The following is a 15,241-nucleotide window of genomic DNA, read 5'->3' on the forward strand; positions in this document are numbered from 1 at the left end:
CCCGCGGACCACCCGGGGCTCTCTTGGCCGTGTTGTTCAAGGGCTGAGCGGTGAAGTCTCCCTGCACAGAAAAGTCACAGCTTCGGCCCCAAAGTTTTATGTACTTATTGTAATAAAGATACTGAGCGAGTAGTCGGAAGACCTGAGCCTCGCCACCACCCAGCTGGGTCTGGATGAGTGACTTCATCACTCCAAGTCTGTTTCTTCTACTGTAAAATTAGGTGGTTGGTCTAAATTCAGAGGTTCTTAATCTTTTTTTTGTCTTGGACCCCTTCTCAGAATTCATAGGATTATAGAGGGCTTATCATAATAAATGTATTGTATAAAGGAAACGATTTATACTGAAATGAAGTTGTCAAAATATTTTGAAAAGCAAGCTCTTGGAGCCCAAATTAAAACTCCTGGACTAGAGATGATTTCTAAAATACCATTCATGTGCTCATAAATTTAGGGATTGAAGGAAACCTTAGAAGGTAGCTAGTTTGGTCCCTTATTTTACACTTGAGTGAAGTGTCCCAGCGAGGTTATTCGCCTAGGGTCACAAAAGTAGCAGCAAAAACTGGGCTGTGATTTAGACCAGGATCTGCTGGCTCTAGTTTAGCAGCCTTTCCACTGCGCTAGACTGCCTCCTGTCTGCTTTAAGTAAAATTCCAGCTTTGTCCTGGAATGTTTCCATATTAAGTAAGCTAAAGTGTTATAGGGACGTTACCAGCCAACTCCAGATGATTCATAATTTAGAGGTCATTTAGGGTCTAGACCGGCATCCTGTAATTAAAATTTGCTAGATAAGCCTTCAGGACCTAGCTCTGTAAAAATCCCTCCTAACTCACAGTAATATACAGATTATTTCATTAGCAAAAATACACTTTAAATCCTTCACTGTGGCCATTTAAGAAGTAAGGAATATGATTTACATCGTTCATATAATTCATTTCCTTTCGAAATTGTTTCTACTTTTCTCCTATTTCTTTGTTTTTTGTAGGATCATAGAGCTGGAAAGAAACTGGAGGCCAAATCCCTCATTTTGTATATGAGAGAACTCAGAGGCTTGGGGAAGTTAAGTGACTTGCCCAAGGTCACACAAGGTAGTTAAACAGCAGAGGCAGTTTTCAGTTTTCTTTTGTTTTGATCAATGTTAAAACTTATTTACTAACATTGAAAAATACTTCAACAAACTTTATAACTAATAACGTTGTTTTGCAGCTGTACAACTTAGACCAGGCCCATTGTTCCAAGCTTTAAAAGATTTAGCTTTAAAGAACTATATTCTGGAAAATTAAGAATTTTTTTATTAAAAGCTGATATTATGATCCACAGCTGTACCATATTACTTCAGACACACAACCATCAATTGTACTTCCATATGACATAGGTAAGTAGGGGAAAGGTTAGTGAAAAACAGTTGAAGAGAGAAATTATTTTTATATATACAGTGTTTTCCAGATGACAAAATTATAACCATAGAGTTTTGAGTGTGCATGTTTCATTTTAATGTGTTATAGAAAACTTATAGGTAAATTTAACTGTAAGTAATTAAAAATTATTCACCTTCAGGCTGGCTATAGGGTGATGGATTTTTTCAGCCACAGCTTCTGAAGACCTTCTGTTAAGGCGTAGAGGGGTTGCAGTTTGCATGCCATGGGGACCGGGGAAGGAAGGCAGAAAATGGTACTCACCTCTGTGAAGTCTTAGTTTCATTGAAGTACTGAAAACGTATTTATGAATACTTACATGGGTAGTAGAATATATGAATAACTTTTTATATGACGTTACAAATTAGTCTTGTAGGCTATTACACATTAGTGATAGGGAGTAGAGTATAACATCAAATTGTCTTTTAGCTAAGACTGATCCATTTCTAGCTCAGTCAGTCACCTAGCATTTATTAAGTGCTTGCTGTATGCTAGGGACTCTGTTAAGCCCCAGAGATACAAAGAAAGCAAAACAAAACAAAAAAACCAATCCCTGTTCTGAAGGAGCTTACAGTAATAGGGGAGGCAACATGCCAACAATGAGAAAACAAGCATTTTTGAAGCATCTAGTATGTGTCAGGCATTGTGCTTAGTGCTTTACAAATATTATCTCATTTGAACCTTGTAAGATAGGTAGGTGCTATTATGATCCTTATTTTATAGTTGAAGAAACTGAGGCAGGCAGAGGTCAAATGACTTTTCCAGGGTCACATACTCAGATACTTATTAGACTGAGGCTGGACTTGTACTCAGGCCTAGTATTCTATCTACTATACCACTGAGCTATGTACAAACAAGCTATATTTAGGATAAATTAGGTGGAAGTGAAGGGGGCAGAGAGGTAATCTCAAAAGGCAGGTGCTGAAATTAAAGAGGGCCGAAAGTCTTGTAAAGGGTGGTACTTTAACTGAGACTTGAAGGAAGCCAGGGTAACTAGGAAGCAGAGATAAGAAAGAAGACCGTTCCAGGCATGGAGAAAGGAGATGGAGTATTGTGTTCAAGGAATAGCAAGGAGGCCAATGTCATCGGAGTACATGGAGTGCATGGAGAAGAGTAAGATCTATGAAGACTGGAAAGTTAGGGAGGAGCCAAGCTCTGAAAGGCTTTGAAAGCCAGAGGACATAAATATAATTCTGAAGTCCTTTTTTTTCAATCCTCATTGTCCTTGAGCTCTCTGCAGCCTTTGACACTGTCATATCCTTCTCTTGATACTCTCTTCTCTCTAGATAGGTCACACCACTCTCTCCTGGTTCTCCTCTTATCTGTCTGATGGTGTCTTCTTGGGCTTTTTTGTCTGGATCTTCAACTAGGTCATATTCATCAATCATGGATGTTTCCCTCAGCCCTGTCCTATGCCCTCTTGTCCTTCTATACTATTTTATTTGGTAATCTCATCAGCTTCTTTGGATTCAGTTATCATTCGCAAATCTACCTATCTAGACTTAACTTCTTTATTTACCTCCAGTCATGCATCGCCAACTGCCTTTTAGACATCTTGAACTGGATGTCCTATAGACATCTTAAACTCGGCATCTCCAAATCTTGTTATCTTTTCTCACAAGCTTTCCTACCTTCCAAATTTCCCTATTACTGTCAAAACACCACCATCCTCTCAGTTCCTCAGTCTCTCAATCTAGATGTCATACTTGATTCCTTATTATCTCTCACTCTGCCTCCCCCATAACTAATCTGTTACTTAGGTCTGTCAGTTTTACCTTTTCATCATCTCTCTAATACACCCTCTTCTCTCCTCTGATACTGCCCCTGCCCTGGCAGAGGCCCTCATCTCTTCACACCTGCACTCTTGCTATAGCCTGCTCGTGAGTCTGTCTGCTTCAAGTCTCTCGACACTCCAGTTCATGCCGGAGTGATTTTCCTGAAGTACAAGTCTGACCTTGTCACTTTCCTTACCCAGTAAACTTCAGTGGTTCCTTTTCACTTCCAGGATCAAATATAAAATCCCCTGTTTGGCATTTAAGGCCCTTCATAATCTAGAGTGTCCCCCCTTCTAGTCTTCTTATGCCTCATGCCCCCTTCCCTATTTTTCCAGTCTTATACCTTATACCCCTACCCTTTACTTACTCTTCCATCAATTGGTCCTGGCCTCTTTGCTGCCCCTCAGACTAGATTCTCCGTCTCTTGACTTCTGGGTATTTTCACTGGCTGTGAAAATTCCACACCTGAAATGTTCTACCTTCTCATCTCCAACCCCTGGCTTCTTGGGCTTTCTTCAAGTCTAAAATCTCACCTTCTGCAGGAATCCTTGCCCAAATCCCTTATAATTCTCGTGCCTTCCCTCATATTTCCTGTTTATAGTAGCTTACTTGTACTTATTTGTTTATGTGTTATCACTCCCATTAGATTGTGAAGTCCTTGAAGACAGAGACTGTCTTACATTTCTTTGTATCCTCAGCACTTAGCACAGTGTCCGGTACATAGTAGATAATAAATGCATATTGACTGATCCTGGAGGTAATGGAAGTGCGGAGAAAGTGAAAAAGAAAATAAGCATTTGTATAATGCCTATTATATGCCAGATACTGTGCTAAGTGCTTTACAGATATTTCATTTTAACATAACAACCCTGTGAGAAGGTGCTGTTATTATTCCTATTTTATACTTAAGGAAATTGAGGTTAAGTGATCTAAGTATCTGAGGCTATATTTGAATTCAGGTCTTCCTCACTCCAGGTCCAGGACTCTATCCGCCATGTCACCTTGATGCCACTTGAGTTTATTGAATGGTGAGGAGAGGTGTAATGATATGGTCGGACCTGTGTTTTAGGAAGATAAATTTGGCAGCTTTTGAGGATGAATTCAAATGGGAAAAGTTGAGGCAGGGAGACCAACCAGCAGGTTATTACAGTAGTTCAGATCTGAAGGCCTGCACCAGAATGGTAGCAGTATCAGAAAAGATAAGGCGGAATATGTGAGAAATACCGTGAAGATATTTTTGACAGGCCTTGGCAATAAGTTGCATGGTGGTGGGAGTGGAGTGAGGGGTCTAGGATGATTGGAAAGGTGGTAGTATCATCAATAATATTAAGGGATTTAGGAAAAGAGGAGAATTTAGAGGGAAAGATTATCAGTCCAGTTTTAGACATGTTGAATTTAATATTCCTACTGGACATCCAATTCAAAAGGCATGATTACGGGGCAACAGAGAAGTTAGGGCTGAATAAGTAGATTATCAGCATAGAGATGATAATTTCATCCATGAGAGCTGATGAGATCACAAGTGAAATAGTATAAAGGGAAAAGAGGTTCCAGAACAGAAATTTATCAGACACCCATGTTTGGTGGGGATGACTTGGATGAAAATCTGGAAAAGGAGAACATGAGAGGTCAAATAGGTAAGAGGAGAACCCAGAAAAAGTAGTGTCACAAGATATCCTGGACTTTCTATATTGACTGTGCCTCATTCCTGGTGTTGAAGATCCATGGGAGACCAATCTCCCCCCAAGGATTTGAGCCATTCTAAGAAGTATAGAACACTCTTCATTGTGAAGGCTATAGCATCTTCCTGTCCACTGTGACACATCATAGGCTCATGCTAGAGTAACCTAAGCACCTAGTGAGTAATGCAAAACTGAACCAGCTTCCTTTATGAGCAGAGACTTAGGTAGTCCTTCCTATAGCTGCTGGGCATAGGTTTCACCTGAACTAAACAGACGTATATAAAAAGGTGATCCATTAGATTTATTTTTGTGGGTAAAAGAAGAAAGGCTTAGATGTTCTCTGATTTGGTAGAGAAGTGAGATCAGTCTAGAGTTGTTTTTTGACTATTAAAATTCTGAGTATTTGTAGAACAGTTCAAAATGCTGTCATTAAATGTTCTTATCCTATGCTTCTCTGCTAGACATTAAAATCTATAAGTAATTGGATCTGAAAATCTCTATCTTATTCTTTGACATCTATTAGTGTTTTTATTTCAGTTTTTATTTTTTCAGTTATGTTTTTCTATACTAATATGTGTTATCTTAGTGGAAGAGGAAAGAGGAGAAGTGGGATGTTATGTGACACATATTAAGTTATTAAGGTATTGGTTTTCAATTTTAGGTGTTATTAAGAAGTCTCACTTCCATTGCTTTCAAGCAAGGACTGTTCCTCATGAAAGTATTGAAACATATTGACAAATAACCTGCATGGTATTTAAAATGAGATGGTTCTGGCCATTGAACTCCGGCTCTAAGGTGAAATAAAACATTGTTCCCTTGGAGAAATTAATTTGGGTAGGTATCTCTTCATTAGCCTGTTTTCTTTACATTTATTACCTTAATAATTGGGTTCTAGAGACAGTATGAAAAATGGATAGGAATCAAAGAAATGAAGTAAAGAAGATCAACAGAAATATGTGTTATTAGATGGATACAAAGTAGACTAGTGGAATTATGTGAACTAAAATAGCAGTTCAGCCTACTTGGGGGGATTGGCAGCCATAGAATTTTAGTGACCTTTTCCCCACTGTGGCTAAAATAAATATAAATCACAGGTAGTCTTCAGCTTAGGAAGGGTATGTTTCAAAAGTTCATTTTTAAGCCTATGATTTGGAATTCAGATTGCATTTTTGTATAGAAATGGTGAATAATTTTTAGCTGCGTAAAAGAAAATACCTTTCTGATTTCTGTGTTCTGAACCCGATTTAGGGAATGGTCAATTGCTTCTGTGAGGCTGGGAGATATCTGGATTTGAGCTCTACCATTTGTTCATCTGTACAAGTCATTTCTAAGTCAGGGAACTGCCCATTTTAAAATGTCAGATATTTCAGATCTTTTATTGATGTTTTCTTTTTTATATTGGTTGTGTTCTCCTTTTTCTTTTTAGGTACTTTTTGCTAAAAATTTCTTAACAATTAAAAGATCTTAAAGTTACAGTAGGTCTCATATAGGAATGTTTTTGGTTACTTTGTACTTTGGAGCTTATTAACATTTTCAGGTAAGTGTTAAACTTTACCCAAAAACTATTGTTTCCTTTTTTTATTTCAAGTTGTTTTTATGGTGTTATATCCCTGTCTATAAAAGCTTTTCTTTTTTTGTACCTTGTTATTTATATCCATAAGTAGTCCCTACTTATTGCTTTTACCCTCTTTATTATTATATTCAGTCAATTCTCATACATCTACCTTCCATTTTGTTACTCATTACCATCTGTTGTCTTTTCCTTTGGTTTCTTGTTAGTTTCCTTACAGCCCCACTGCTAATCCCCATCTGTTCTTTCAGGCATCTTCATTCTCTTTAGAAGACTTTATAATGGAATGTGTGAATTCCCTAATGTCTAGAGTGGAATAAAATAAAGCTATAAATAATCCTTTTATGATAATCCATCTCCCACCAGAGTGACAGACCATACATGTGCCATATTTATTTGGCATGTTAGTGCCAGACTATTTATTGCATATCTCTTACAAAAGTATTACCAGAAATTATTTAGTATCAAGTGTCTTATTTTTTCTTTGCTGTTTAGCCTCTGGCAGCATCACAATATTAACATTCCAGTAAGCATTGGAATTTAAAATTAATTATTAAGCTAAATATCTTTAATAAATTTTTTAAAAGTACCTATTAGAATAAGAATTTAAAATCACAAAAATTCATGCAATACAATATTTTGGTCAGAATCTGATGGTGATAAACAGAAGGACCAATATTTTAAAATACCTTTTAAACAAAGTAATCTTGATGGTTAATATTGGGTGTTTTAGGAGGCATAGTTAGCCCACATTTTCTTTCTGTTTTTCTCCTTGGAGTTTTCATTTAACCGTCTCATAATAACTCATGTTAGAATACAGTATTAAGTACACTTTCATTTCAATCTTTAAAGATCGCCTAGCCCCATGGTCCCTTTTATACCTGCCTTTTAGACTGTTAGTTTGTAGAATCATACCAATAGGAATTCAGTAATATTATGGATATCATTTTTAAAAAGTAGTCAGATATGATACTTTGGACTTGGGTAGATACTTGAAGTTTAATTCTAGTGGTCTCAGCATCAGTATAAATCATAACCTCTCTGTACCTTCTTATCTTATACATTTATCTTTCATATCTTTGCTTAAATCTTCCATGGGGTGGTGGGAAGGGAAGGGGAAGACTTCCTCTGATTCTTTTAATATCTCAAAAGTACCATGGAACATTTTGCTGTCCATTTGTTTATGATTCTCACTACATGATCCAGCTTACACATATCTTTAATGATATCTTTTCTATAAATATGCCTATTTATACCTTGAAACAGCTTTGAAATCATCCACAATTTTGATTAGTAAGAAATTGTGTTGTTATTTTATTTGCATCCATTGAATGCTGTTGGTGTTTAAAAATTGGAGTTTTACAGCAGCAGGATCATTAGAGGTACTTTAGTTTGACAAATGTGATTGTCTAATATCCTTTACTTAATTTTGAGCCTAGTTAATTGTTCTTATGCAACACTTTTCCATATATAGTTGGATTAACTAAATGGGCTTCCTGTTCAGTTGACTGTCATACTTTGGACATGTGTTTTCATCTGCCTTGTTTTTCCATTTTGGAGGGGTAAACCAGTCTTTTAAAAATTATTAACAGTTTCACTGAGGAGCCTCTGTAGTGTACTGTTATTTGAAGCAATTATTACAATGTATTCTATGGATTGGAGCATTTGGAAAACCTCACCCTTAAAGGGAAATCATTTCAGTTTGAACTCTTTACAAGATATCCAGTGCACTGGCAAACATCATAGATGAGCATATAATCTCCCTGGTATTCAGAAGGTCAAAGAAGGTTCCTTAAGTCTTATACAATCTTAACATATTTTCTCTTTTCCCTTTGCTTATACATTCACTGATGCCTAGAACAGACTCTCCCTACCCTCAAATAGGTCTCTTTGAGTCCATGCCTTTCTCCTAGTTCTTCCATGAAACTTTCCCTGATACCCTTTCCCCTCCTCTCCATCCTTATCAAAATTCTTGTGGCATTTTGCTTGGACCTAAAATTGACATTTATCTCTCACATCACAAGTGTTTTTTATTTTCTTAATGAACATGTTTGCCCTTGTATTAGACTGTTACATCCTGGAAAGTAGGATTTTTGTTGTCTCCTCAGGGCCTAGCACAATGTCTCCTAAATCTTATTTGAGACAAGTCTGTAAAGTTCTATTTGACTTTGCCTAGTCATATGCCTTTTTAAATCAGCAATAGATTATAGCAGGTTCTATATTCTCTACATCTGTCAGTGTGGGACTGTGAAGATACCATCTGCTATAGAAAATTGCCTGCAAAAGCCTGCCAGTTCCCATCTCCTGTTTTCATCAAGAATACTCTTCTACATAAACCGTAAAGATTTTATAGAGATGAGAAATTAAACATATTATGAATTGGCAGTTGCTGATGTCTTTGCAATCACTCTTTTTTTTTTTTTTTGGTGAAAGAACCAACAAAGATCTTTTCCATTCTTTTGAAAACTTCCCTTCTTTAAGATATATCCAAAATTGATTCTTAAATGCCTTAAAAACCATGTTGCCTCCATGGATTCATTTACCAAATATTTACTAGGAACTTATGTGCCAAGTACTGTGCTAGACATTGGAAATTAAGAAGCAAAACAATTCCTGCCCTTTAGGAGCCTACAATCTATGGATGGTTGCATTGGGATGACACATGAATATAGAAAGTCAACTGCTAATATAAAAACTATTTTGGAGGAGTGAACGGGGTGGCAGGGAAGGATCCAGCAATCAAGAATAGGATAGGCTTCCTGTAAGATTGTTCTTGAGGTGAGCCTCAGAAAAAACAAGGAATTGTAAGAAGCAGATGTGAGGAGGGAGTGCATGCTAGACCCAGAAGACACTTGTACAAGTCACAGAGACAAGAGATGGATGTGCGTGCAGGGAATGACAAGTCCTTTTGGCTAAAATATAGAATTCTTGAAGGAAACTGAGGGGGAGTGTCTAAGCAGGTGGGAGAGCCAAGAAAGAGCAAAGTCATGAAAAATCCAGGGAGGAGAGAGTGTCTACGATGAATGCTGTCAGCAATGCCAAATGCCACATAGAGATCAAGGATAAAAACTGTGAAGTAATATATGGCCATATAAATTGTCGTTTACATTGTAAATGTAATATTGGTAACTCAGTCAATAAGCGTTTATTAAGCACCTACTGTGTGCTAGGCACTGTGCTAAATACTTGGGATGTAAATGCAAATAGTCCCTGGTCTCAAGGAGCTTACAATCTAATGGGGGAAGATAACACAAAAGGAAGCTGAAAAATGGAGATAGAGGGCAGAAAAGGTACCTGGTGTTGGGTGCCATCATGGAGAGGAGTGCAATTGTAATGCATTTGGTGGGAAATGGGGAGAAGACTGCTGGGCCTCATCCATGGAGCTTTTAGAGTTCCTGGTTCAGCCCTCCAGCTGGGCTTCTGATGAGATGTCATGTTGTTATAGTGGTTCAGTTGTTTGTCATGTCTGACTCTTCATGACTGTATTTGGGGTTTTCTTGACAGAGATACTGGAGTAGTTTGCCATTTCCTTCTCCAGCTCATTTTACATGAGGAAACTGAGGCAAACAGTATTATATGACTTGTCCAGGTCACATAGCTAGTAAGTATCCAATCCCAGATTTGGATTCAGGAAGATGAGTCCTCCTGACTCTAGGCCCAAAACTCTATCCACTGTACGCCTTAGCTACAGAGATATTGGTATCAAATCTGATTTAATCTTGCAGGATAAGATTTCCCATTAGTTTCATTTGGATGATGTGAAGTTGGGAGCCACATTGCTAGGGGTTGAAAAAATGAGTGAGAAGAGAGGAAGTGAAAACAGTGAGCAGCCTTTTCTAGGAGTTTATGGTAAAAGAAAGGAGAGAGAGAGAGGACCATAACTTGGGGGGCAGGGAATGGTTGGGTTAAATGAAAGTGTTTTTAGGATCAAGTAGATTTAGACGTGTTCATAGGCAGAAGAGAAGGATCCAGTATGGGAAGATAGGAAATTAAGGGGCATGATTGTAGAGGCAAGCTATTGGAGAGGATGGGATAAAGGAGACAAGTAGAGGGGTTAGCTTTGGGGGAAAAGATCATCTCAGAAACAGGAGGAAAGGATGGGGAATGTTGATCATAAGATTTTGAGATCTAGACAAGGAAAGAACAGTGGATATTTAGAATGGCTTCTATTAGTGTTAGAATATTGTGAGGTCCTTTGTTGAGAGAAAGAGAGTAGGAGATTGTTTAGGAGGCTTGAAAAGAGGTTTAAAATTGCAGCTGTGGGGAGTGTGATAGGGAGTCCATTAGGAGAAAACAAAAAGGTATGTCTTACTGCAGTATAGACACTGGTAATATTAGGTTAACAAATTCATAGTGGACCCAGTTAGCCTGATTTTGTGAATTCCTCTAGAACCTTTCAACAGCATGTGACTGAAAGCATGAAAGACGCATGGTCTGGGTAAACCAGATTTGGGCTTAACATGGCATCAGTGGGTTTAGAACAAAAGGGCAAAGATTTTTTTTCTTTATATATCTGGACAGGCCTAGTTTTCTTCCTGACTTCATCTTATATAGAATTGCTGCTTTGTTCACATAGAAATCTGGTACCACTCTGGGAAAGTCTGAATGTGTTAGTTCCATGGAGGAAACTAGATTGCTGTAGAAATGGCAGCAGAACTGTTCCGTTCTGCATCTCTTTTTCTGGCTTCCACATATATAAATACTTCCAAGTATGGTCTGGCTTAGGTGTCACATGAGGTTCTAATTGCTATATTGTAAGATATTGCCCATGGTTTTCTTTGTTCTTCTTCTGTAATATTTTGTTAATAGCTGATCTTTTAAAGTAGTGTTATCCTTGGCTACCATACCTTTCTCTTTAGAAAAGACATTAAATTTTTTTCTGGCTTTGCTGGCTTCATGTAGTTTCTGAACTCTTTCAGTCTCTTTGTTGTAGTAACTGTTTTGCACTGGTTGACTTCTATGAACTGGTGATAGAAACAATACCTTCATTTTGTTCATTCTCTCTTTTCAGAATCGATAAGTTGTTTTAACAGGTCAGGTTAAGACTGTCATAATCATATGGCATCTTCTCATCTTTATCCTTTCTTCCAATTTTGTATTTATTTTGACCTTTCTTCTTATTATCTGTACTGTCATTTTGAAATGACTGTTACGTATGTAATCAATTGTTTCCTGTTCAGTATAGTCAGTTTTCTTTTTGTGATGCTCTTTGTGGCTAAGGCTCCAAAGGAGTCTGGAAGCCCTTGGCCTTTTTTCACTTTTTGATCCAGGACCATATTTTCCAACTCAATTTTTGCCATCCTTCCCTTTGCCCAATTTTGCATTGAATTCACCCAGTTCCAAAGTGTATTTTGACTTAGTTTGGTTAATTTTGACTTAATTTTCAATTCAGCAAGCATTTGTAAAATGCTCTATGTGCCAAACACTATGGTAGGCCCTGAGGTACAGTAACAGAAATTAAGTAGGTGAGGAATAATGCTCCACTTCAAGGGTCTTAAACTCTAACACCACATATACAGATAAATAAATTTAAAAATAATGTACAAAGCAAATTCTAAGTACTTTTGGAGTGATCATTAATTAATTGGGGAAGATCAGAAAAGGCCTCATATAAGAGAAGAGAGTACTTTGAGTTGAATTTTGAAAGTAACAAGAAATTCCAAGAGACAAAAATGAGCATGAGGAGCATTCTACGCATGCAGTACAACCTGTACAAAGACTAAGGTGGGAGATGAAATACAGTATGTAGGAAATATTAAGTAGACCAGTTTAGCTAGAACACAGAGTGCATGGGAATTTAGTATGGAAAAGAGATTGAAGCCAGATTGGGAAGAATTTTTTAGATACTATGCAGAAGAGCTTATATTTTTATCCTAGAGAAAAGAGAAAATCATTGGAGCTTCTTTGTCCAGGGGAATATCAGTTTTGGCAGTTGTGTAAAGGATGGTTTGGAGAGTGAAGACACTTGAGGCAGGAAGGCAATTATTGCAGTAGGCAAAGTGAGAGGATTTAAGAAGGGCATGATTAAGAATCACACAAAGTCATGGTAGACATATAACAACAACAATAATCACAGCTAACATTTATATAGCCCCTACTATGTGGCAGACACTACTAAGTGCTTTACAAATATTTGATTTGATCCTCACAACAACCCTGAGGGTTATTTTATAGATTAGAAAATTGAGGTAAACGAGTTAAGTAACTTGCTTAGGGGTCACAAAGCTATTAAGTGACTGAGGTCATATTTTAACTCAGATCTTCTTGACTCCAGGCCCAGTCCACTAACCCTGTACCACCTCCATGCCCCTAATAAATATTTGTTGAATCCAGTTAATTTGGCAAGAAGGTGTTTGGTAGGTTGCCATTCACACTGTTAGAGGACACAGTCCTCATATCAGTGAGATCCTAGATCCATTGGAGGATCTTGTCAAGATTTTTAAAAAAATTTCTCTATATTCTCTGCACTAAATATTGGTATAGATGCAATAAGGAATAAGCACCGTGACAGTGCTTCATGGTAATGTGGTCAGTTATCAAAATATCAGTTTCCCATCACTTTAACCATAGACTCAAACCAACTTTGCCAAACCTTTAATTTCTCTCTCCAAAAAGAACCTTGAAGCCATACTTTCATTTAGCCACTTCCTCCCCATGCATCCTAGGTTTAAGAAGATATATGTGGCTCACTTCTATTAATACATTATTCATTGGTCTTTGGACAAAGATTATATATAGTACCAAAAATTTAATGTTTATTTAAGAACTGTGTGATTCTTGGGCCCTCCTTTCCTTTTCTGTCACTACTGCTGACATTGAAAACATGGAAAGGCTATTTTTCATTTTTGTCTTTTTCATAACTAACTAGCCTTCTCTTAATGAGCCTTTCTGTACTTATCTAGTACAGTATCTTTTACTTACTATTTAGTACAACCTGTCATAATTTATACTCCACTAGCATAGCCTTCAAGAATCTAGGATTATTTCCACACCAGGATGATATAGCAGAGTAGTACTCTTGGGGAGGAAATTTCTATCTCCCTGATGAAAAATGCTGTAGTAGTTTTCGTATAAAGAATTTAGCCTCTTATAGATTTTAACTTTTCATGTTTTCAAATTAAATATTTTGATAAAATTGTTTGATCTAAGTATAGAAGGAAAATATTTAAAATAGACTCTATTTAGGGAAATAACATTTCTTCTTTTTCAGAGTAAGACAAATCTTATTCTGCAGCCATGAAATTTCTACTGATTTTTGACTTTGACCATACAATCATAGATGACAATAGTGACACCTGGATTGTGAAATGTGCTCCTGAGAAAAAACTACCCAGTGAACTAAAAGATTCTTATGAAAAAGGAAAGTGGAATGAATATATGAGCAGAGTCTTTAAATATTTAGGAGATAAAGGAATAAGGGAATATGAAATGAAAAAAACTATGACAGAAATACCTTTTACTGAAGGAATGATAGAGCTTATAAACTTTGTTGGAAAAAATAAAGATATTTTTGACTGCATAATTATTTCAGATTCAAATACAGTCTTCATAGATTGGATTTTAGGAGCCGCCAAAGTTCGTGATGTGTTTGATGAAGTGTTTACAAACCCAGCAGCTTTCAGTGATGATGGTTATCTTACTCTGGAATGTGTTCATGTTCATCATTGTGATAAGTGCCCAAAGAATCTCTGTAAAAGAAAAGTTCTGGTAGAATTTATAGATAAACAATTACAAGAAGGGATAAAATACACCCAAATTATTTATCTGGGTGATGGTGAGAATGATTTCTGTCCAATAACCTCTCTAAAGAAGAATGATGTTGCTATGCCTCGCAAAGGATATTCTTTACATAGATTAATTTCTGAATTGCCTCAAGATGCTTCTTTGGAACCTTCTGTTATAATTTGGTCATCAGCTTCTGAAATACTTTCTAATTTGAAATTAATTCTGAAGGAATGATTCATACCAAAATTGGAGATGGTTTAAATGAATAAGAGAAGTGGCTTATACTTAAATTTTATATAGTAGCAGAAAAAATAGTTGTTATATTCTAAAAGAATATATGCAATATCACTCTATCCCAAATTTTCATACTTCCCTTTTGAAATGAAATGCCAGCAAGTGTGATTTTTTAAAAAATGTTTCTAGTTCATTTGATAAAATTTCATTTATTGCTTTACAGGGAATAGGTTTATTCACTGTGCATACGATGCTTGTCAATGTAATGTCCAGCAACAGAAATCAAAATTCTTAGGAATATTCATTAATGCAGGGCATGTTATAATAACTATTTTAAAAGATTGTGCCATTGAAATAAAATCTTATTGAGACAATTATACCAAAACATGTTAATTTTAAGGATCTAATTTTTAGAGATAACTGTCCAGCATGTAATTACTCTTATGGTTTTTATTTTTTCCAAATTATTAACAGACTTCTTGGCCCCTGAAAAGTGTACTTAGAATAATTTAATGTGAAAATGTGTACCATTTATTCAGTTATTTTGTAAATGTAAAACATAAATAAACACATCTCATTTACCTTTATTTGTTGTAGAGAAAATGTCTTAGAGAACTAATAGGTTAAATTATGTTGGATCACATCCAGCCTTACAAATAGCCATCCACCTATATGTCAGACAATTTCAATAGTAAAGAATGTTTTAAATTTTTTAGAACTTTATGCAATACATACATACCTGACATAAAATCGTACCAACCAATATCTTTTGGCAGTAACACCAGTAATATATTATTACAATATTCTATCTTAATTCTTGAATTTCCTCTGTAGGAGGAAATC

At 36.4% G+C, this 15,241-nt stretch overlaps 1 protein-coding gene across 8 annotated transcripts in view; it reads left to right on the forward strand.

The window, feature by feature from the left end:
* Positions 1 to 14,985, forward strand: part of PHOSPHO2 (phosphatase, orphan 2) — a 15,643-nt gene extending 658 nt beyond the window's left edge. The window contains exons 2-6 of one of the 8 annotated variants that reach the window (XR_011967678.1): positions 983 to 1,085; positions 1,318 to 1,372; positions 5,531 to 5,703; positions 6,296 to 6,406; positions 13,650 to 14,985. Coding sequence is in view for 7 of the 8 variants with exons in the window: in XM_072612253.1 (XP_072468354.1) it covers positions 13,676 to 14,398 (723 nt within the window). In the remaining variant the exon portion in view is untranslated. Of the gene's footprint in view, positions 1 to 982; positions 1,086 to 1,203; positions 1,373 to 5,530; positions 5,704 to 6,295; positions 6,407 to 13,649 lie in introns of all 8 variants that reach the window. The other 7 variants (XM_072612253.1, XM_072612254.1, XM_072612255.1 and 4 more) reach the window with 7 other exon arrangements.
* The last annotated feature ends 256 nt before the right edge of the window (positions 14,986 to 15,241 follow it).

The sequence above is a fragment of the Notamacropus eugenii genome, chromosome 5 (genome assembly GCF_028372415.1).
Source record: "Notamacropus eugenii isolate mMacEug1 chromosome 5, mMacEug1.pri_v2, whole genome shotgun sequence".
NCBI lineage: Eukaryota > Metazoa > Chordata > Mammalia > Diprotodontia > Macropodidae > Notamacropus > Notamacropus eugenii.